This window comes from Lucilia sericata, unplaced genomic scaffold (genome assembly GCF_015586225.1).
Source record: "Lucilia sericata isolate MDLA Ls3-8-SP2 unplaced genomic scaffold, ASM1558622v1 Contig000254F_arrow, whole genome shotgun sequence".
In the NCBI taxonomy this organism is placed as follows: Eukaryota; Metazoa; Arthropoda; class Insecta; order Diptera; family Calliphoridae; genus Lucilia; species Lucilia sericata.
This window is the reverse complement of record NW_023994280.1, coordinates 114,324-137,116: the sequence shown is the minus strand read 5'-3', so window position 1 is coordinate 137,116 and position 22,793 is coordinate 114,324. Positions and strand designations below refer to the sequence as shown.

Below are 22,793 nucleotides of genomic sequence, written 5' to 3'. Positions count from 1 at the left end.
CAACTTACAGTGGTCCTGTATAACCGGGCGTGCAAATACATTCACCCGAAACATGATGACACGAGCCACCATTCTCACAACGACACTCCTCCATACAACCAGCACCATAATAACCCTTAGGGCATACATCTTGACATTTCTCTCCCGTATATCCTTTGTCGCATTGACAGGCTCCCGTATAGGGTTCGCATGTAGCATTATTATAACAATCACATTGTTTTTTACAATCAACATCCCAATAGCCGGTAGGACAATCTATTTGTTTTTTTTGTTTTAAATAATTGAAAATTTATCATCAATTTTTTTTTTGTTTATTATCCTTTTCTAGAGCTTAAATTTTAGTTAAAGCTTGCTTGAGTTTGTTCTTGCTTTAGTTAGATATTTGATTTTTTTTACACTGTTTGATTTTTTCAAATTTAGTTGTGAAATCACATTTAGACATTGAATTAGTTTCGTTGTGGGATTTATTAGTTACATTTAAATTGTGTGCTTAAGATTTTTATATAAATTACGGGTGTAGGGGAAGTTGGATATTATTGGGGTATTTGTATTTTGTAATTTTGAATGGGAAATGTTTAAAGAGTTGTGTATGTGTAAAGAAAATTTAAAAAGCCAGGAGCAAATTGTTATAGGATAAGCAAAAAGCTACTAGTTTTAATCTACTAAAAGCTAGCTTGAAAAATTAAACACTTAAATTAAATTTAACATTAAATTTTAAATATATAACTAATAAAGTTGATTATAAACTGACAAATTGTAACTAAAGATTTGAATGCGAATTGAGTTAAGAATGTCAAAAAAGTAATAATTTGGAAAAGTTTTTAACTAGAATTAAACTTTAGTTAAACAGTTACAAGTTATCAATTTATAAACTGGAATAGATTGTGTGTTCTAGGGGTGTAATACTTTTTTTCGAATTTCCAAGAATACGATTTAGCTGGAGGTCCACACCACGCGTTCTACGCTTCTTCGCATTCTACGCGGCTGTCAAAAAAGTTGAATCAATGTTGTTGTGTGCTAGAAGTTACAAGCACAAAAGCGTAGGATGCCTTGACGCGTAGAATGCTTAAAGTAGATCTACTTTCTACTTTTGTAAGCGTCATAAGCGGCGCACGAATATGTCAGCTGATTTTGACAATTTATATTCTATTTTTAATGTGTATTTATCAATTTTAATAACTAAAACGAGTTAAATTGTGAAAATATAAACAAAAAACTTTTAAAAAAACGCGAAGTTCTTTGTAAATAAAGCAAAAATTTGACGCTTAAGAAGCGTAGCATGTAACTTGATGCGTAGGATGCAAAGAATGTATGAAAAGCACGAAATGCTTTGCCGCGAAGACGCGTAGTGTGGACCTCCAGCTTTTGGGTTATAGTTGAACTTGCACAAATAATGTTTTTGATAATTATTTAAAAGAAATTCGAACATAATTGCGAATTTTCGAACAAATTAGCTTTTATATGGATTTCAAAACTACATTGAAAATTATTTAAAATTCATGAAAATTAAAAAAATATTTTCAAAATTTTGAAAAATAATAAAAAAAATTCATTTTTATGAATTCTCATGAATTCTCACAATATTTCGAACATAAGTTTGAAATTTCGAATATATCTAAAAAGCTTATTTTTGACATTACATTAAAAATAGTTTTTTCAAAATTTTGAAGTTCGAAAACCTATATTCTAAAACTCTATTGAAAATTCTCCTCCTTAGTAATTCGAAAAAAAGCAAACAAACACCATATGGAATACATTTATTAAGGCTTGTTTTTATAATTCAAACGTTTCCTTCCTTTTGTGTAGGATGTCACTTTATAATTTATAAAAAAGCCTGTTAATACTTTTATATAATGTGATAAAAAATTAAATAATACATAGTGTTAAAAAAAATAAATAAATTTCTAACAAAAACAAAAGCAAGATAATAATAAGAAAATATTAATTGCAAAACTACAACATTGAAGGCCTTCAAGTGTTTGTTTTAATCAAATGTTAAAAAATAACAACAAGAATAAAAAATATTTTTACGAACTTATATCACACGTAGGTCCACCATAGCCATGTTCACATTTACATTTATTGGGTGCCACACAAGTACCATGAACACACTTATCCTTACAGTCTGCTATACAGCCATGACCCAAGGGACTTAATTTATAACCATCTAAAAGTAGGAAATTTTAAAAATTGTATGATTGTTTAAAATTCGATTTAGATATTTTTGCAAAACAACTCACCACAACAATCATAAACAATGCGCTCCTTGGTTAAAGTGGTTGTTTTATTGACCACCTTTTGTTTTAGTGTATAAGTGGAACATCTTGGTGGCACATTGAAACACCAAATATTGCCACGAACTTGGTAATTTTGTAATTCAGTGGTGACAATTTCCACGGGATAGCTGGGAGGTGAGAAAAATTTTGAAATTTTTTAAAAGACTTCATTATTTTATATAAGTTCGAGGTCGTATTAAGTCAAAAACAAGACTAGACTAGTCAATAAATCAAACCTAGTGGACGACTCAATAGACTAGTCATTAGACTAGTCAATAGACTAGTCAATAGACTATGCCATAGACTAGTCAACATACCAGCCCACAGCCTAGTCAACAAACAATTCAATACACTAGTCCATAGAACAAAGCAGTCTAAAGATTAGTCAACAAATGAGTTCATATACTAGTGAACAAAGCAGTCTAAAGACTAGTCAAGAAACGAGTTCATATACTAGTCCAAAGACTGGTCCATTAACCTTTCTATAGGCAACTCTATAGAACTCTATAAGAGACTAAACCATAAACTAGTCTATAGACTAATCCATAAACTAGTCAATAGAATAGTCACTAGGCTAGTCAGTATATTAGTCAATAGACAATTCTAATAGACAAGGACTATTAACTAGACTATTGATTAGTCTACTGACATGTCTATTGACAAATCTACAGACTAATTTCTGAATTTGTCTATTAACTAGTTTATGTTTTAGTTGGAGGTCATATTAAGTCAACCAGAGCTAGATTAAACTAGTCAACAGATTAAACCATACCTAGTTAAGAGACTAGTTCGCATACTAGCCAATAGGCTAGTCCGTAGACTAGTCAATAGGGTAGTCAGTAGAATGGTCAATAGGGTAGTAAGTAGACTGGTCCATAGGCTAGTCCGTAAACTAGTCTATAGGCTAGTCCGTAGACTACTCAATAGGCTAGTCCGTATACTAGTCAATAGGCTAGTCCATAGACTGGTCCATAGACTGGTCAATAGGCTAGTCCGTAGACTGGTCAATAGGCTAGTCCGTAGACTGGTCAATAGGCTAGTCCGTAGACTGGTCAATAGGCTAGTCCGTAGATTAGTCAATAGGCTAGTCCGTAGACTCATCAATAGACTAGTCCGTAGACTGGTCAATACTCTAGTCTGTAAACTAGTCCATAGACTACTCAATAGGCTAGTCCGTATAATAGGCAATAGGGTAGTCAGTAGACTGGTCAATAGGCTAGTCCGTAGACTGGTCAATAGGCTAGTCCGTAGACTAGTCAATACACTAGTCCATAGACCATTCAATAGCCTAATCCATAGTCTATTGAGTAAACTATAGATTAGTCAGCAGATTAGTCAGCACACTAGTCAGTGTCAATAGGATAGTCCGTAGACTGGTCAATAGGCTAGTCCATAGACTGGTCAATAGGCTAGGCCGTAGACTAGTCAATAGGCTAGTCCGTAGACTAGTCAACAGGCTAGTCCGTAGACTAGTCAATAGGCTAGTCCGTAGACTAGTCAACAGGCTAGTCCGTAGATTAGTCAATAGCCTAGTCCGTAGACTAGTCAATAGGCTAGTCCGTAGACTAGTCAATAGGCTAGTCCGTAGACTAGTCAATAGGCTAGTCCGTAGACTAGTCAATAGGCTAGTCCGTAGACTAGTCAATACACTAGTCCATAGACCATTCAATAGCCTAATCCATAGTCTATTGAGTAAACTATAGATTAGTCAGCACACTAGTCAGTGGACTTGCTTATTGACTATTCCATGAACTAGATAGACCTATTTAGAAAAAATTTTAAACATTTTTCTTTTAAAATCAATTTTTAACTTACACTTCTTTTTTCTTACAAACATTGGGACCTTTAATATCCTGATCATAAAGTTCGGCCACAGTATTCGTTATCAAAGTTACAGTCACAAGACTGCAACTTAAAATGAAAAATAAATTAATGCTCAGCATTTTTATTACTTCTATTTAACTATTAATTATTAAAGTTAAGTTTAAATTTTGCTCAAAAAAAACCTTTGGCAGTGCTGCAAAAAAATGAAAGAAAACATTTAATTAACAAAAATTTAAATTAAAATAAATTAAATTAAATCAAAAACTTACCATAACATACATATGTACGTGCGAATAGTTTGTATATGCAAACAATAATATTTAAATTAAATATAATTGTATTTTATAAACATAATAAACTTTTTGCAACAGCATCTATGTTCTGCTGTAGTTGTAGTTTATTTACTAAACAGCCTTTGTGTAGAGCAAAATATGTTAACTGCAGTTTTCTTGATGACTCAATTGAAATTTTAAACGTTTTTATTCCAATTCTTATTATTTTCTTAAATATGAATTCAAAAAACTCCCGTTTTTTTATTTATTTCTTTATATTATATTGTATTGTTCTTGGAATGATAATTTATTATTTTTTGCAATACACTTATCATACTCATGCACAGTAACCAGTGTGCTTTCCTGTCTGTTAGGAGCGTTTTATAATTGTAGTTTTTATAGAAGACTGAAGAAACAAATTTGTTCAGTTTATAAGAAATTCGGCATCATAGTTTGCAGAACCTTATATGTATATATATTTATACCGCTGATATCGAAACGATAAATAAACTGTAAAGAAAAAGAATATACATTTGTATGTACGTTAGTATTTGTTTATATTAAATTATTGTAAAAATAAACTATAGTGTAATATAATCTTAATAATTAAATTTCAGTTGAGCAAAAATAAAAGTGAAAAAAAAACTTAGAAATTTCAAAAATATTTATAAAATCTTCATACAAAGTATTTTTGAATACACATAAGCAATTTTAAGATATCTTCGAATATTCGAACTTATGTTTTCCCAATTTTTAATTCACAATTTTTTGAAATTTTAAAGTATTTTTAATTTATCAGAACTTCAACTTTTTAAGAAGTTTTCGAAATTTCGAATTTATATTCGAACAAATTTTAAAACTGTTTAAATTGTCTTTAAAACATGAGAATTCATAAAAATATTTATTTAATTTTATTTGAGTAAAATTTCTTGCATTTTCTCAATTTCGAATTGAATAATTATGAAAATCGTTCCAAATTTTCTTGATTTTTAAAGTTTTTTCAATGTAGTTTCAGAATATAAGCTTTTTAACATATTTTCGATAATTCGAACTTATATTCGAAAATTCGAACTTATGTTCGAACATTTTTTGAAAGTGTTAAAATTATCTCTTAATCATGAGATTTCATAAAAATATAATTTTAGTTTTATTAGAAACCAATTTCATTCAATTTTTCAATTTCGAACCTAAACATTTTGAAAACAATTATAAAATTTTTAAGATTTTTTAAGTTTTCTTAATGAAGTTTCAGAATTTTCCGTTTTTTTAAGGTTATGTTGGAAATTTTCGAAAATTTTTTTAAAAATTTAAAAACAATTTCTAGCTTTTTTCCAATTTTGAATTTAAAAATTTTGAAAATTCAAAATTTTTCTAAATCATGAGAATTTATTTAAGTAAAATTTCTGAAATTTTCTCGAATTCGAATTCAAAAATTATGAAAATTATTCAAAATTTTCTTGATTTTTAAAGTATTTTCAATATAGTTTCAGAATATGAGCTTTTTAACATATTTTCGATAATTCGAACTTATATTCGAAAATTCGAACTTATGTTCGAAAATTTTTTAAAAGTGTTAAAATTATCTCTTAATCATGAGATTTCATAAAAATATAATTTTAGTTTTATTAGAAACCAATTTCATTAATTTTTTCAATTTCGAACCTAAACATTTTGAAAACAATTATAAAATTTTTAAGATTTTTTAAGTTTACTTGATGAAGTTTCAGAAGTTTCGGTTTTTAAGGTTATGTTGGAAATTTTCGAAAATTTTTTTAAAAATTTAAAAACAATTTCTAGCTTTTTTCCAATTTTGAATTTAAAAATTTTGAAAATTCAAAATTTTTCTAAATCATGAGAATTTATTTGAGTAAAATTTCTTAAATTTTCTCAAATTCGTATTCAAAAATTATGAAAATTATTCCAAATTTTCTTGATTTTGAAAATATTGTCAATATAGTTTCAGAGTATAAGCTTTTTAAGATATTTTCCATAATTCGAACATATATTCGAAAATTCGAACTTATTTTCGAAAAATTTTAAAACCTGTTAAAATAATCTCTAAACCATAAGAATGCATTAAAATTGAATTTGAAACCAATTTCCGTTCCGGAGCGAAGATCTTTAGAACGGCTTTTGTTTATGCAAATCTCAAATAAAACACACTTCTTTACCATAAAAATCATGTTATTTTCGTACAATTTTATTACATAAACTTAGCAAAACCCTTAACAAAAATAAAACATTAAGAAAAATACTAAACATTTCAAAATAAAAGTCACCAGCTTCTCATTTTAAAAAAGAAAAGTCTTGTTAACAAAATAAAATTAAAAACTAAACTTAAAATACTTTAATTTTTGTAAAAATAAAAAGTCCATTATTAATTGCTGGCCACTTTAAGGGTAGCAAATTCACTACTCAATAATTTCATAACATCAGCATGTTTAAGATCATCACGTTTAAATTTCTTATAATTATCCTTAACAAATTTGGCAAAACCGGTAGGTTCCTTAACGGGAGTCGGCATAATATTGCCATCTTTATCCTTTTTATTAAGGAAAATCTCTATGGCACCATGACAATAAGAGCAGCGTATATTTTCCACTTTTTTGGATTTGGAATGGGCATGGGATCTAAAATTGAAAAAGAAAAATAAGGTTTAAAACATAAAATTAAATACTGAACTAAATTATAAACCTACTTGGCTGCACATAAAGTACATTTATAAGTATATTTATACTCTATATCATATTGATGACAAACCCCAATTTTGGGTATTTCTGGGAAAGTAGCATTAGCTCTACGAGCCCATTCTTTCCAGGTGCTGCCATGACCACCCTCACCATTAAATATCCAAGTGGCAGCATGACACAGCTCATGTATAAGAGTACAACGCAAACGATCGGCACTGGTCAAAACTTTATCACTTAGTTCTATAACACTGGATCGAATACCCATTCTGAAAGTAATAAATTTGCATAAATATTTTCTTTTTCTTTATATATTTTACTTTTCTCACTTCTTTTTATTCAAACATCTGCCAGCAGTATTTGATAGTTTTTTATTCCAGGTTATGGGCACATTAAGTTGATTCTTAAATAATTTCTCATTGTACATGTCATATAGAATTTTAGATAAATCTTCTTTTTTAGTGCGATAATTATCGCGATAGTACAAGGCATCCGGATGACATAAGGTTTTACTAACGGTGACTATTGATTAAAAAAAAAGAATTAATTTATTTTATACAACCAAAAATGCTTTTAAATTTGTTTAAATTACCATCTAAAGATTTCAAAAAACTATATTTATAATCGGGAGTTTGGCAGAGTTCATGTAAGGCCTTGGCAGGAGCTTTAGTTTTGACAGTTAAGGGAGTTTTAAATGTTGCTGTTTCAGTATTAGATTTTGCTTTAGGTGTAACACTAGTTTTTGTATTCTTATCGGTTTTTGTTGTTGATCCAGAAGAACCTTTCTTTTTCGGTGAGGGTGTTAGTTGAAAAATGGGTTTACCCGTTTTAACCGATTCCAATTGTTTATTAACAAAATCTAATACTTTCGGTCGTCCCTGACTATCAAACGGACAATTGCCTTTGTCCTCTAAAACTTCTTCATCTTCATTATTGTTTCTATTAATTGTTTTAGTTGCAGTTTCTTTAGTCTTTTCTTTTTCATCTTCCTTAGGCAAAGCAGCAGTAGCCGCCTCAAACTCATCATCTCCAAAATTGGGTGTAAATAGTTTTCTTTTGGTTTTCTTAGTAGAAGAAGGTAATTTAGCTTTGTCTTCGTGACGGCAGGTTTTCAAAATGTCCTGTAAGCGTGAGGCAAAGGTGACATCATGATTTGCTGGAGGACTTTCTGGCACCTCATCTTGTACTTCTACCTCTTCCTTAGACAAATCCAAATAAACTATTTCACCCTCTTTAGAGTTATTGAGTTTTTTCGTCAAAATATTCGATTTATTACTGCGTCCTTTCGAGGTATTCGACTTTTTATTATTTCTGCCTCTAGGTCGGGGAGAATTTTCAAAATCAGAATCTGAATTATCCAGCTCAATTTCGGAAGCATTTTTACTCCACGATTCATCGGCATCATCATCGTCCGAAGCATTGTCCCCTTCAGAATTGGAATCATCATCGATTAACTGCCGCCATCTGCCATTGTCTACACGCCCTTTATTAATAACAACTTTAGCCACTGGGGGACGATATACTTTACGTTCGGTTTGTGGCATTGGTTTTGTAGAGGCGTTTTTTTCTTTTTGCGTTAAAGGTTTTTTAGTGTTACGCGGTTCGGTAAAAACTTCTTTAGTTGGAGCCGATGTTTTGGGTGTTGCAAGTCTTGTCGAATCCAGGTTCGTTTTGACAATATTTCGACGAACTTTAGGTTAAAGTTATAAAAAAATTATTTTTTGTAAAAATTTTAGGAAATATGTATTTGAAATGTTTAGAAAAAGTTTTTTAATTATGATCATAATTATGATTAAAATTTGTTTTGAAAATTAAAAATCTTTATGGAAATTCGATATTTTAGTGAAAATTCAATATTTTAGTGAAAATTCGATATTTTAGTAAAAATTCGAAATTTTAGAGAAAATTCGAAATTTTTGCAAAAATTCGATATTTTAGTAAAAATTCGATATTTTAGTAAAAATTCGAAATTTTTGTAAAAATTCGAAATTTTAATAAAAATTTTAAATTTTTTTTAATTTTTTTTTTTGTCGAAAAAGTTTCATTTATTTCCAACAACCACTTTCAATTATATTAAATTTTTAATCAACATTAAAAAAACTTCCTCCCACAACGCCACAAAAACTTACATATAGAAAAATCATCCAAAATACTCTCCTCCACAGCAGCTTTATGATTGGAATTCTTCTCCTTAGAGCTCTTAACATCATTCTTCTTACGCGATGAATTTGAAGTTTTAGAACTATTCGATTTTTTATCCCCGCTTTGACTGCTGCGCTTGAGAGTGCGTATGACATCAGGTGTTTGCCAAGATTTTCCATATAATTGTGTCAGAAGTTTCTCGGCTTCGGTTAGAAACTTTTTATCTTCAACAATTTCCACCGAATCAGAAGATTTATTGGGGGAATCAATAATTTCTTCTTCCTCTTGAGGACTAGTGGTTTTAAATTGCTTTTGTTTGCAATGAGTTTCGGGCTCATCTGAGTCTTTACTCTGATCTTTAGATGCAATACTATGTTCATTATCATTTTCTGATTCCATTGTTTGGTCCTTAGTTTCCTCGGGAATGTCTTGTGAATTATTATCGTTTTCAGCATTTTGTTGTTGATTTGATTCTAGACTTTTTCTCTCACTTCCCTCATCATCTTCACTGGTTTCTGTGGAAGGTATATGAATTTTAATGCTGATCTTAGCCGATATATTAATGTTCGCCATAGACATTTGTATTTGAGACATTTGATCATCATCCTCCTCCGATTCATCACTGGATTCCTCGCGATGAAAACTATTGGAAAGTTTTTTATCATCGGAGTTTTCTCTCATAGAAGGGGCAGTAGCAGAATGTGACTTTTGCTCAAAACTTTCTTCATCATCAGTTTCCGAAATGGTTATAGAAAGTTCTGGTGCCGTAGCATTAACTTCACCTGAAGAGTTTATAATAGAGGCAAATGAATCCTGTTTATGACCCGAATCAGCAGAACTTTGTGGTGTTGAGTGTATGGATATGGAAGAATTATTTCTGGCCTCTCCTCTCTTTTCAGGGGTTTTATAATCTTGTGTATAATTATAAACTAAAGATTGTTGTCCCAGGTCCCCAGTTATTATAGAATTTGCTATTGTATCATCATTAACTAAACGACAAGGATCATCAGTTTCTTTAGTTTTCTGAGCACTCAAAGGTTGTTCTGTATTGTCTTGTGTTTCCAAATTGGCCAATCTACGAGAATTATTTTTATTATTGTCTTCAGTCAAATGTTGTTCTGTTAAACAGTGCAGCGTATTATCTTCAGTTTCCAAATTGGCTAGTCTATGGGAATTATTTTTATTATTGTAAGCTTTAGGAGTTTCATTTTCCTCCTCATTTAGGGAAAGTTCCGTATTACATTGTGTTTCATCATTGGCCATTCTAAATACATTATTATTCTGACTTATTTTGGGACTGCTTGGTGTAAAAGAAGTCTTGTGATTAATAACAACTTTGGGAGTTCTTTCCACATCCAAACATTCCTCTAGTTGCGACATTACTGTATTATCCTGGGTTTCATCATGGGCCAATCGGTGTACATTTTTAGCAATATTGCCTTGTCTAGGGTAAGTTTCTTCCTCAGATTCTGTTAAAATTTCTAAATTATCTTGATTATTATGTGCCTTTCCCAAAGGTTCTTCTAAAGCTTTAAGTCTTTTTTCTCTTTCTAGTTGAGATGTTGGAGTAACTTCCTCTTCACCATCTGGAGTCATTGATTCTGTATCAGCCGTAGCAATTTGCCTTGATTTGGCTAAAGTTTCTTGTATTTTGTCAATTTCTCTATTGTCTAAAATCTGATCTACCGTATCATTTAGTACTAAATTTCCTTGTTCCGCCATAGCATGGCGCTCCAAAGATACATCTCTTAAGAAAGCAGCCACACGCTCAGCCTTATCATCAGTCAAGCTGGGTAGTATTAAATCAGATGTTAGAGAATTAGAGGGCAGACTAGAAGTGCCCATTACATCTTGTTCTTGCTGCTCAGGATGGCTTTCAGAAGTATCTGATATAGTAATGGCTTCATCTTCATCCTCCTCTTCTTCCTCATTTTCTTCATCATCGTCAGTCATTTCATAAGTTTTTTCCAATTTACTATTAGTAGAAGAGCTTAAATTCAGCGCTATGGTTTCTTCTAAGGCTTCCTTTACATTTATGGGGATATGATGGATAATGTGTATATTATTTGCTCCACTAGAACTGGAACGTTGACTTTCCGTAGACACCAACTGAGAATGTTCACTTAAATCACAAGTAGAACCGGAAGATAAAGAAATAGGCCTAGATTGCACCTCTAAAGAAGCAATTTGTTGAGACAGCAAGTCCACCTCATGCGCCACTTGTGTGGGATTATCATAATCCTGTGACACTTGCAAAGGATCCATGGTTAACTCCTCCTCCTCATCTTCAGTAACAGAATTATTGCACTCTCCAGTGTCTTTGGACGACTCACTACGTAATAAAGGATTTTGCTGAGATTTCTCTAGGTTTTCTTTATTTTCGTCCACAAATTGTTTTGAAATATCTCTACTAACACTATCCCTTTGTCGTTGTATTTCCTTCTGTTTCTCGGCTTCATTTTCATGTTGTTTCTTTTTATTGGAAGACAAAGTTAATTTAGCAAAACCTTGTTGGGGGTACACACATTGAAAAAAAGTAGAAAGGAATTAATTTAAAAATACTTTTATTTAAAGATTTTCCCTTTTTAACTTACGATCACTTATCGGCACTTTAATTTTTGTTGGATCTATAGCTTGTAATAAATCATAGCTGGGTATAGGATCCATTTTTTTATATATTATTTTATATTATTACAATTTTTGTTAAACAAATTACATTAAAACAAAATTTTCTAATTGCAGCTTCCTTTTTTTAATTTGATTTTGAAATTCTTCTTCGAATTAGAGAAGCAAGCCGATGGAAAATTTTCCGCGGCGGCGGCTTAGTTAGTTTGCGCCGATGATTTCTCGGCTTAAAAAAATTCAGCTGCGACGAATTTACGCATAAAAACGTTAAACAAAACGTAAAAGAACAATACATAGTTTAATCATTTAAAAAATAAAACTAAACAAAAACATAAAATTAATGAGATCCAATTAGTTTTGGTGGGTACAGTCTGCACAAATCTTTATGGTAAAGAAATTTAGTTGGCTTCTCTGGGCTGTTATACAAACACCAGCCAGCTTTCTATGATGATGTTTTTAATAATTTAGTAGGTAACAATTTTTCAGTAAAAATAACTGATATAATGTTTTATTAGCTTTGTAGTTTATTTTTTGTTTTTGTTTTTTTTTTACCGAATCTGCTAGTTATAAAAATAACTTAAAAACTCTTTTGATTCAAATGAAAAGTTTGTAGTCCATTTCTAAAATGAAATTTCTTTTGTTTAAAATGATTTTTCAGTTTAATTTACCTATAAAATATTTTGACTGTACATTTATAAAACTACGATTATTTAAGTATTTTTTTAAAATCGGCGGGAAATTAAGCCGCCGCTCAGCCGAGGAAATAGGCTGCGGCGCTGCTTGTTGAAAAAATCATCTAGCTGCCTGTCACGCCGTTACGGCTTGCGTCTCTGAATTCGAATTCACGCTTCACTTTTTTGTAATAACTTCAAAGTCGCTGTTATTTGTTAGCACGCCGTTGCCGGTTAATTAAAAAATGTTAGCCTATTTTAAGGAGTGCAATAGAAAATACTAAACACAGCTAAAAGGGTTGCATTTCATAAAAACCGGTAATTTGAAATATTTAACATATGTATTAACATATGCATGCTTTTAACGTGTTTTTGTAGTATTAAACTCGTATTGAGACGCAGGAACGAAAAACATTATTTAAATTTTTTTTTATGATAATTAATTACTTAAAAAAATATAGAAATTCAATACATTTTATAGATAGTAGATAGATAATTTTTAAAATTGTTTTTATTCTGTTTTCTGAATTCGGTCCTTATACTTTTATTTGAAATTATAAACAACAGTGTCTTTATATCAGTCTATAATCCAGACCATATCCAGTCTGGACTATATATCCGTCTATAGTGTGGAATATAGATCAGTCTATAGTCTGGATTGCAGATCAGTCTATAGACTATAGATAAGTCTATAGACTATAGATCAGTCTATAGACTATATATCAATCTATAGACTATAGATCAGTCTATAGTCTGGAGTATCGATCAGTCTATAGTTTGGACTATAGATCAGTCTTTAGTCTGGACTATACATCAGTCTATAGTCTGGACTATAAATCCACAATCTGGACCATAGAAAAGTAGTCTACTCTATAGATCAGTCTTTAATATAGACTATAAATTAGTCTATAGTTTAGACTACAGACCAGCCTGTAGTCTAGACTATAGATAAGTAGATTGTCCAGACTATACATTAGTTTATAATATTTACTTTCGATCAGTTTATAGTCTGGTCTATAGATCAATTTATAGTCCGGACTATAGCCTGGACTATAGATCAGTCTATAGTCAGGATAGTAAATCAGTCTATATTATTCACTTTAGATCATTTTATTGTCTGGACTCTAGATCAGTTAACAGTCTGTACTGTAGATCAGTTTATAGTCTGGACTATTTACCATTCTGTACTATAGTCTGGCCGACAGACTTTGCTATTTATAGTTCCTTCCCCCTGGGGTTACCCTAATATTTATTGACACAATTTTTCTGAAAACTCATAATATTGTGACATTTTTCTTTTAATATTTTTGAAATCAAGAAAACTTAGAAAAGCACGAAATAACAAAATGGAACATTGTCGAGAGGGACTAAATTTTGTGCCTTTACTAACACAAAGTACAACACCACCCTGCAGTGGCAGATCACGCATAAGTCTCAACAAACAACGGTACGAATCCGAAACAAAGAAAAAATAATCTTTTTAAAATTACCAATTTTATAGATCTCAACGTTCTCTAATCTGTTACAATGGCAATTATGAAGGTGATAGCAGCATGTTTAAAGACAAGCTTTATGAATTTGAACATTTAAGTTTGGTGGATACAGAAAGTGATACTGACTTTCCAAAGGAACCCACTGCACGTTCCTCTTTCATGCCAAAAGACAATAATGAAAGATCAACTATAGCTTGGCGTCTTTTACAATTTTCTATGCAGCAATTTTTAAAACCCGAAATGGCGGAAAAAGTTTCTGATAAAATAGAAAATTTCATGGAAAGTCTTTTGTATAAGAAATTGATAAAATGGTTTAAATTTGTAACCCTATTGTTTAGCTATATTTTCTATATAACTTTAATTTTATGGAAACGTTTGTCCGTATTAAGTAATTTCTTTTGGAAGAGACGTGTGGTATTTCGTAACTTATCACGACGTTTACTGTGGGGGCTAACATTGGCCAAATGCAGTGATCTATGTTTATTTATATTGATATTGATCACTATACCTGTTTTACTTATACTATCAATATGTGGTCTGATTATAGCACTTTTTAGCGGTATTAGAAATAGTTTTCATTATTGGTCATATTATATGAACAAAATTTAATTGTTAAAAAATTAAGTGAAGTGATCGTTTTAATTAAATTTAATAATAAATCTCGGAAATGCATTTAATAAACCAACAAAATGTAGAGGAAAAAAAAAACAACAAAAGAATTTCGAAAAAAAATCAAGTGAGCAACAACAACAAGTACAAACATTTCCGCCTGAAATGATAATAATGATCAGTCTCATAAACGTCATTACGATCGTGCAGAGTAGCGTAGTAATGATGCGCATGATTGTGATGCTGTGTTACTGTAACTAATCATTATTAGCATTTCAACTGACCGAGCGATCGTCCAACCGCACACAGTCCATCCACACAATAATAAAATGCGTTCAATTATATTAAACTCAAGTACCACATTCCCCCATTTTCCAAAAAAAAAACACAACAATTCAAGTATTATTCCCTGAAATTGTGTGTGCGTTCGTTTTTCGAGTCTCGCCTCGTTTTGTCTTGCAATTTAGCGGAATTTATTAATCATATGATATTATTTGTACATTTATATTTTTGCTTAATTTGTACTTTTTTATATTATTTTTTTATATTTAACATTTTAGTAAATATAAAATTATATGTGCATTTTGATAACAATTGTTTAAATATAAATATGTACTTCTCTTTGATATCCATTACTGTCAGCACTTCTTGTTTTATTTGTCCCCTATTTCCCTTTACCAGTGTCACAACAAAGAATTCTCTTATATTTTTTGTTTAATATTTTTTTCACTTAATGGTTCAATAAACTATAACAAATTAATTTAACTACACTTTTATTAGCCATACACGTTACGTTAACTTACAAATATTGCTGAAATATACAAAAAAAAAACTGGTTTAAACCTCACCTCAAATTCTTTGTTCAAAATTTTAGTTCCCTTTAAGATTCTAAAACCCGAAAGTAAATTTTAAATGGACAATTTTATCAGATTGTGGTTTACTTCGCTATACAAAGGCTAAGGTGTTAGGACTCATGTAGGCCATAGCGCCAACCATACCACGCTGCTCTAGATCTACTAACCTGTTTCCCAACGAGCCAACGAAACCTGAGAAGATATTGTAGCTTTTTAGGCTTGGTATACCACATATACTCATTCAGCAGCAACTTTTTATTGTTATTACCAAAAATTAGTAAATTGATAAAAGAAATTTGACTTGCAAATCTAATTCAGCAAACAATAATGATTTTTTACAATTTATTAAAGTTCCTATTAAATTTTTTTATAAAAATTTGTAATTCAGCTAACAAGTTAGGTAAAAAACGTTGGATATTCTTAAAGCAATAAGAAAAAAACTAATTCAGCTAGTATATTTTATTGAAATGGTATATAATTTCCCTTAAAATTATAATTCAGCAAAGTTTATTTTACGATTTTTTTATAATTTAACTAAAGAATTATTAATTTTAGTATGAAATTTTATAATTCAGCTAAGAAAAACACAATTCAGCTAAGTGTTTAATAACAAATTGTACAATTTTCTTTAATTTTAAAGTAATATTGCTGAATTTAGGGAATTCAGCTATTGTAATATAAATTCAGCTAACTTGTTTTATAGAAATATTAATATATTCTTAATGTTTACTCTAAATTATACCAGAAACCATATATATGTATGCCTAGTAAATAATAATTCAGCCTAATAAGGTATAATTCAGCAAAGTTTACTTTTATTATTTCTTTTTCTTTTTTTGTACCTCCATACGAATTTGAATTCAGCTGGCTTAATTTAACACACTTTGAAATTAAAGCAATACAGTTTATTGAAATTGAAATTCAGCTAAATAAAAAACTAATTCAGCTGTCAAATTTTGATTTTTAAAGCAATTCTTATAAAAAGGTTGAATTCAGCTGGCTTAATTTAACAAATTTTGTAATTAAATATAGTTCAAACTATAAAAACCTTATTCAGCAAATTTTAATTATAATATTTTCGGTTATTTATTAGGTATTGATTGTAATTAGTAAAATATTTTGCAATTCAGCTTAATAAAAAACTTATTCAGTTAGCAAAGTTTGATATTTTCTTAAGATTTAAAACAGTTCTTAGCAAAAAGTTGAATTCAGCTAGCTTAATTTGATAATTATTGATACTTAATTCAATTCAGCCTATTACTACCTAATTCAGCTTAATAAAAAACTTATTCAGCTAGCAAATTTTGATATTTTCTTAAGATTTAAAACAGTTCTTAGCAAAAAGTTGAATTCAGCTGGCTTAATTTTCTAGCCTATTAAAATCTACTACAGCTGAGTTAAACTCTAATATTAATTAATGCTTATTAGTTACAAATTAATAATTTTGCAATTCAGCTAAATAAAAATCTAATTCAGCTAACAAATTCTGATTTTTTCTTAATATTTAAAACAAATTTTTACTAAAAAGTTGAAATCAAACATTAACATTTAAATTCAGCTGTTTTTATTTCACTCAATTGAAATTAAATCTAATTCAGCCTAATAAAACCTAATTCAGCAAAGTTAAATTTTATCTTTATTGTTACATATTCAATAAATTTTTAATTCAGCTAAGTGCATAACAAATTCAGCTAACAAAATTTTGCATTTTCTTTGATATTTTTATTTTTTTTTTTAATTTTTTACTAAAAAAATATTGAATTTTACTTTGTCTCGACTGGGAATTGTACTTTAACTTGTTGTTTATTAAACACTAATATTAAATCGTTAATTTTTCTTGGAAAATTCTTATAAATAATTGATATATCAACCTACAATGTCTCAACAAGCTATTTTATTATGACACAACATTTAACCTTGACAATGAATTATTAGGAGAAACCAAAAAAAAAAATACACCCTTAAGGTATTTGATTATTATTTTCAAATAAATCTTTTATTTATTTACTAATTATTTAATGGTTTGTAATGACATGTCATGTTTTATTACCATTTCTATTCTATATTAAACACCTTTATTAAAAATATCATTCAAATAAAACTGTCTTCATATTATTAAAAAAAAATCAAACATTTAATTAAAATACATATAATGGACATGCAATAGTTTCAGCTTTCAACAATTGCTACAATTAAACTTTACGCTGCGTAAAAATAGAAATTTTGACAAAAAGTAGCGTGTTGGAAAAACTGATTTAATTATATATTTTGCTAATATTAATGGAAATAGAATTAAAGCGATAGCTACAGGGCGAATAGAAACCATTTTAACTATAATTCTTATAAACTTGTGAAGCAAGCGTCGACACCGAACGAGTGAAAGTAAGAAAGCTCTTTGCCTACTTCTGGCTGAATGTAAATTTTTAAAACTCTCGCGTTCATCCTTGTTGTGTGACATTGGATTTACTTTTTATACCCTACACCACTTTAGTGGGGAGGGTATATTGGATTTGTGCTGATGTTTGTAACATACAAAAAAATATTCGTCCTAGACCCACCTTAAAGTATACCAATCAGCTTAGAATCGTTTTCTGAGTCGATTAAGCTATGTCCGTCCGTCCGTCCGTCCGTCTGGCTGGCTGTCCATGTAAACTTTGTGCGCAAGGTACAGGTCGCAATTTTCAAGATAATTTGATGAAATTTGGCACGCACGTTTTATTTGACCTAAGGACGAAGCCTATTGAAAATGGTTAAAATCGGTCCATTATTTCACCTAGCCCCCATACAACAGAACCCCCCGAAAAGGGCTTCTGAGCTCATAATTATGTTAAATATACAGATATATCGATAAAATACGGCACAACTAAGTTTTATAGAAGTCTTGATGACCCTGCCAAATTTCATAAAAATCGGGCCACATTTGACCCTAGCTCCCATACAAAGTCCCCTTCAGAAAATTACTTGAATGTCCCAAATCAGCTTATAAACACAAATATCGCTATGAAATTCAGCACAATAAAATATTATGTCAATATAAATATATTCACAAAATTTTATCGGGCTTGGTCCATATTTGCCCCTAGCCCCCATATAAAGCCTCTTTCAGAAAATTTGTTTTTCATCCATAAATTGCTTAAATGTATCGGAACAAGGGAATATTGAAGATAAATGCTTTATTATGAAAAATAAATCACATTTAATATTCATAACTGGTGTAGGGTATCATATGGTCGGCCACGCCCGACTATAATTTCTTACTTGTTCATATTAAATTTTAATAATTATTAATTTCTCATCTTTCTATTTATTTACTTTGTATAGATTTTTCAATATATTGCTTTGTTTTTGTATATGTAATTGTTGCGCAGCAAGAAACCCATATTGTAAATTAATATCTAATTAGAACAGTGCCAAGGTTGTCATTTAAGGCACTCTTTAAATATTTAAATAAAAAACAATCATCCACTTATTTATAGTATTCAAATCATCATCTAATATTTAAGTAGATATTTGAGTTTGAGCGTATGTATAAGACAGTGTCTAATGATATTATAAGTTATTCGTAATAAAAAAAACTGTATGCAGAATAGTATCTACACCATTTCCAACTGTATTTGAGAAACTTGTAAAGAAAATTTAGAAATTTATAATTGTGTTTTAAATAGAATGTAATATATATAATTATGGCGACCATTTTATATTGCATATGTTATTCCGTTTGTAACATATTGAAATATTGGTCGTAGAACTACAGAAGTCTAGGGTGTTTATTAGATTCTTAGACGTTGTAGACATGTCCATCCGTCTATCTGTTCATAGGACTATAGATTTCGAACAGTATAAACTAGAGGAATGAAACTTTCCCCAAATATTGTCATTACTAAATTTTGTTTGATATTGGAATCGGTAAATATCGGTCCACGTTTTCACGAATGTTTGATTAACATCATATCATATTAGATCCCCATTAGAAAATTACTTTAAGGTTCATATAGTGATGAAAGCATGAATAAGTATTATAAGAACCGTAATAACATTACTTAATGACGATCGGTCTATAATTGACCCTAAGCCCTATATAAGGCCCCCTTCAGACCTTTAGATAAGATACCTTAAAGAAGCAGTATAGTGATGAAATTCAGCGTAAACAAATATTATAAGAATCATAATAACTTTACCAAAGTTATTGACAATCGGTCTATAATTGAGCCCATATAAGGCCACCTTCAGAAAATTACTTTATCATTAATAACTTGTTTCAAAATAGCAGTAAAGCGAATTTGGTTTAATGAAGTTTTCTAAGAAGAAGGATTCAGAAGATTTGGTCCACACTTGACTCTAGCCCGCATAAAACTACTATAACAGAAGATCAGTTTATTCTTAATAATCGTTCAAAAATCACAAAACGAATGTACTCTTTATAAAAGAGAGCGAAGACAATTAGCAATTTAGTGTCCCTTTTGTAAACGAGAGCGGAGACAGTCATCACTTTTCCGTCCCCTTGTAATCTAGAGTGCAGACCATTGTAAAAAGCTTAAGCTAAAAGGTCCTTGACTGTAAATCTATTGAGCGACGATTGACTTTCTCCTTGGACAAGTGCATGTTAAAATAGCTAGTCACCTGGGCAGTCGGTTAAAAAGTTAGTCCAGGAAATCGAAAAAATTACCCAAAGGAACTCGGAAAAAACATGCTAATGACTTATACAATAACTTTTTATTGACCACAATATACTGATTGCAATATTTTTAAGTAGTTCTCTAAGTAATTGCTTATTTTACACCGTAGTATTTCTGTGTAAAAACAATTAGTTCAAGCACAATAAACTAAAGGAAGCGATAACAGTTGAGTTGAAGCGATACTAGTCGAGTTACAAGACGTCAGAGCGAATACTATATTGAGTAAAGCTAGTTAATTTGCAAAATTCTATTGCAGTAGCTTTTTTGTGAGTAACACTATTTAACTCCTTATATGTAATGACTTATTTAAGTAAATATTTGTCAGCGAGCATGGTAAGTACTTTCGAACAACGCCGTGTTAAAATAATGCGATAAAATGTCAATGGATAGCTAATGAAAAGTACCTTTAATAGATTTTTATTAAAAAGCATTTAACTCATTACTTTCAAATGTAAGTATTTGTTGGGAAATGGTGTAGATATTTGTTTATATGAATATACTTGCAGCTGAGTCGTAAGAAAGTGATTACAAGGCGTTTTTATTCTTTAAATTGTGTGTGAGAAACATCAGTTAAGGAAGACCTAATATATACTAATACTTAAGCATGATTTCAATTTGATATATAATTTGAATTGTGTGGCAAATTGGAAGAATATAAATCATAAAAGAAAGATGAAAATAAGATATTATTAAAAATTTCAATGAAAACAAAAGGAGAAATAAAGGGCGTTTAATAAAACTCTCCTGCTATCTTAAAATATAAACAAGTTTAAGCTTAGTTTAAGTAATAAGTTAATGTAATGAGACTAAAGGGAGAAAGAAATAGCGGTTTAGTAAAACTCTTTTAATATCTTAAACTGTTACTATATCTATTTTAATCTTAGTTTAAAATAATAAGTTAATCCTCGAAACCAGCACGTTTAAAATCCTATTAACTCTCATTATATACAAATAATGCCTTTATCAATTATTAGCTTTTCCCAACATTTATTAATTCCATACTAAAAAAAATTTAAAAGTTATTTTCAATTAATCACTACAATAAAATGCTTCAGTTAATCTTGTAATAATTATTTCAAAATAAAAAATATGGGTTTAAAACAACAGCAGTCATCATAAGCTATAAAAGATTAATTTAAATATAAAATAAAACAAGTAAGAAATTATAGTCGGGCGAGGCCGACCATATAATACCCTACACCTTTGACAAAAATAGAAGATCATGTACCAAATTTCATTGAATTATCTTCAAAATTGCGACCTGTAGTTTGATTACAAGGTTTACATGGACGGACGGACGGACATAGCTAAATCGACTCAGAAAATGTGTCTGAGCCGATTGGTATACTTTAAGGTGGGTATAGGACCAATATTATTGTGCGTTACAAACATCAGCACAAACCCAATATACCCTCCCCACTAAAGTTGTGTAGGGTATAAAAAGAAAAATAAATACTACAATTTAAAATTAATTTTAACATTTACTCACTCTACATACAACAATTCCTTTCCTCTTATCATTAAGAAAACTCAACTTAAACGATAAGAAATATAAATGTTTAAAAAGAAAAAAAAAACAGAAAAATGAAACATTATTTCAGAAAAAAACACCCCGAAAATCTAAAAAAGAAAATAGAAACCAAAAAATAAATAGTAATAAAAATAATTTAATTTTGTTTTTAAGTAGAAAATCAAACAAAATGAGGAAATACATACATACGTATGAATGATAAATAAATTTCAAGTGGATGGATAAAATGGAAAATAAAATAAAAATAGAAATGTTGTGTGTCTAAAGTTTTTTTCTGTTCGTTTAAATCACCTTTAAGTAGATTTAATAGATATTTAGATGAGGCATGTACGAAATTTTTAAGCATTAAATGAGAGGAAATAAGAAATTATTATGGATTTCTGTAAAATTGACAACAAAAACATAAATTATGGAGGTGGGCTGGCTTAAAGTAGTAATCATATCTTTTCGACCTCAAATGAAATAAAAAATATGAGCAGTACAAGATATATGTCTATTTCGGGTCGAAACCGGTTGCAGATGTAACTCTATTTACACTGGAAACATGGCAATGTCTTCGGTTCTAACATTAACGAGGCAATATTGCATCGATCGGTTATGAACCGATTTTAACGATAACAAAGACCGAAATTTTAGCTTTTGATGTCACGAAAACCTGATGTTTTAGATCGGATTCAGAAAATATACTCTGGTCTAAGGGTTAAAAATTTGTTCGCTTGTTTAGCGATAATCTCGGAAATATAATCGACATTCAGAAGCAAAAATTTGTGGAAAAATTGTTTCGAAATTATGCTAAAAATTATATCCCTTTCGACAACGAGGCGATGTACGTGAACACCTGCCGTGTCGGCCTTATTTTACGGCGGTACTTTTGCAACGGTAGCTTCTTACACGCAGATGGCAATTTTTGTACATAGTTTCGCCGTTCCATGTACAAGCACTTTGCTTAGGTACTCGAGTTATCTAATCTCTGCCCAATGCTGCTCTGTTGCTTAACTTCCGAGATGCAAAAACATCACTTCTGTTTATAACCGCGTAGATAGGATGGCCTCTGTCGAGTCGGCAACAGCACCTAGAGACGTATTCGATAGAGCGAAACACGAAACCATTAAAACATACCTGGACCTTTCATC

The 22,793-nt window shown here is 30.1% G+C and overlaps 3 protein-coding genes across 12 annotated transcripts in view; 1 reads left to right on the top strand and 2 right to left on the bottom strand.

Annotated features, from left to right (window-relative positions):
- Nucleotides 1–22,793, bottom strand: part of LOC119602815 (protein draper) — a 47,825-nt gene that overhangs the window by 11,140 nt on the left and 13,892 nt on the right. For 8 of the 10 annotated variants that reach the window (XM_037954556.1, XM_037954550.1, XM_037954555.1 and 5 more), the window contains 5 exons: nucleotides 4,370–4,882; nucleotides 4,092–4,293; nucleotides 2,241–2,404; nucleotides 2,036–2,167; nucleotides 9–255 (listed from right to left, as the gene is read on the bottom strand). In XM_037954556.1, coding sequence (XP_037810484.1) covers nucleotides 9–255; nucleotides 2,036–2,167; nucleotides 2,241–2,404; nucleotides 4,092–4,219 — 671 coding nt within the window. In that variant the 5' untranslated portion in view covers nucleotides 4,220–4,293; nucleotides 4,370–4,882. The remainder of the gene's footprint in view (nucleotides 1–8; nucleotides 256–2,035; nucleotides 2,168–2,240; nucleotides 2,405–4,091; nucleotides 4,294–4,369; nucleotides 4,883–22,793) is intronic. The other 2 variants (XM_037954559.1, XM_037954560.1) reach the window with 1 other exon arrangement.
- LOC119602814 (uncharacterized protein DDB_G0284459) lies at nucleotides 6,629–12,004 on the bottom strand. Its single transcript, XM_037954549.1, has 6 exons — nucleotides 11,796–12,004; nucleotides 9,189–11,708; nucleotides 7,652–8,749; nucleotides 7,389–7,581; nucleotides 7,071–7,328; nucleotides 6,629–7,002 (listed from the first exon to the last, which is right to left on the bottom strand). Exons 1-6 carry the CDS (start codon nucleotides 11,866–11,868, stop codon nucleotides 6,750–6,752), a joined length of 4,395 nt encoding a protein of 1,464 aa, XP_037810477.1. The 5' UTR covers nucleotides 11,869–12,004; the 3' UTR covers nucleotides 6,629–6,749.
- On the top strand, nucleotides 13,749–15,089 carry LOC119602816. Its single transcript, XM_037954561.1, has 2 exons — nucleotides 13,749–13,944; nucleotides 13,999–15,089. The coding sequence occupies exons 1-2, from the start codon at nucleotides 13,844–13,846 to the stop codon at nucleotides 14,597–14,599; spliced, it is 702 nt and encodes a 233-aa protein (XP_037810489.1). The 5' UTR covers nucleotides 13,749–13,843; the 3' UTR covers nucleotides 14,600–15,089.

Coding starts and splice junctions, on each gene's coding strand:
- LOC119602814 (XM_037954549.1), bottom strand. CDS start 11,868: ATGGATCCTATACCCAGCTATGATTTATTACAAGCTATAGATCCAACA. Junction 7,329..7,388: donor AGATGTTTGAATAAAAAGAA/GTGAGAAAAGTA, acceptor TATTACTTTCAG/AATGGGTATTCGATCCAGTG. Junction 7,003..7,070: donor TGTACTTTATGTGCAGCCAA/GTAGGTTTATAA, acceptor TTTCAATTTTAG/ATCCCATGCCCATTCCAAAT.
- LOC119602816 (XM_037954561.1), top strand. CDS start 13,844: ATGGAACATTGTCGAGAGGGACTAAATTTTGTGCCTTTACTAACACAA. Junction 13,945..13,998: donor ATAAGTCTCAACAAACAACG/GTACGAATCCGA, acceptor CCAATTTTATAG/ATCTCAACGTTCTCTAATCT.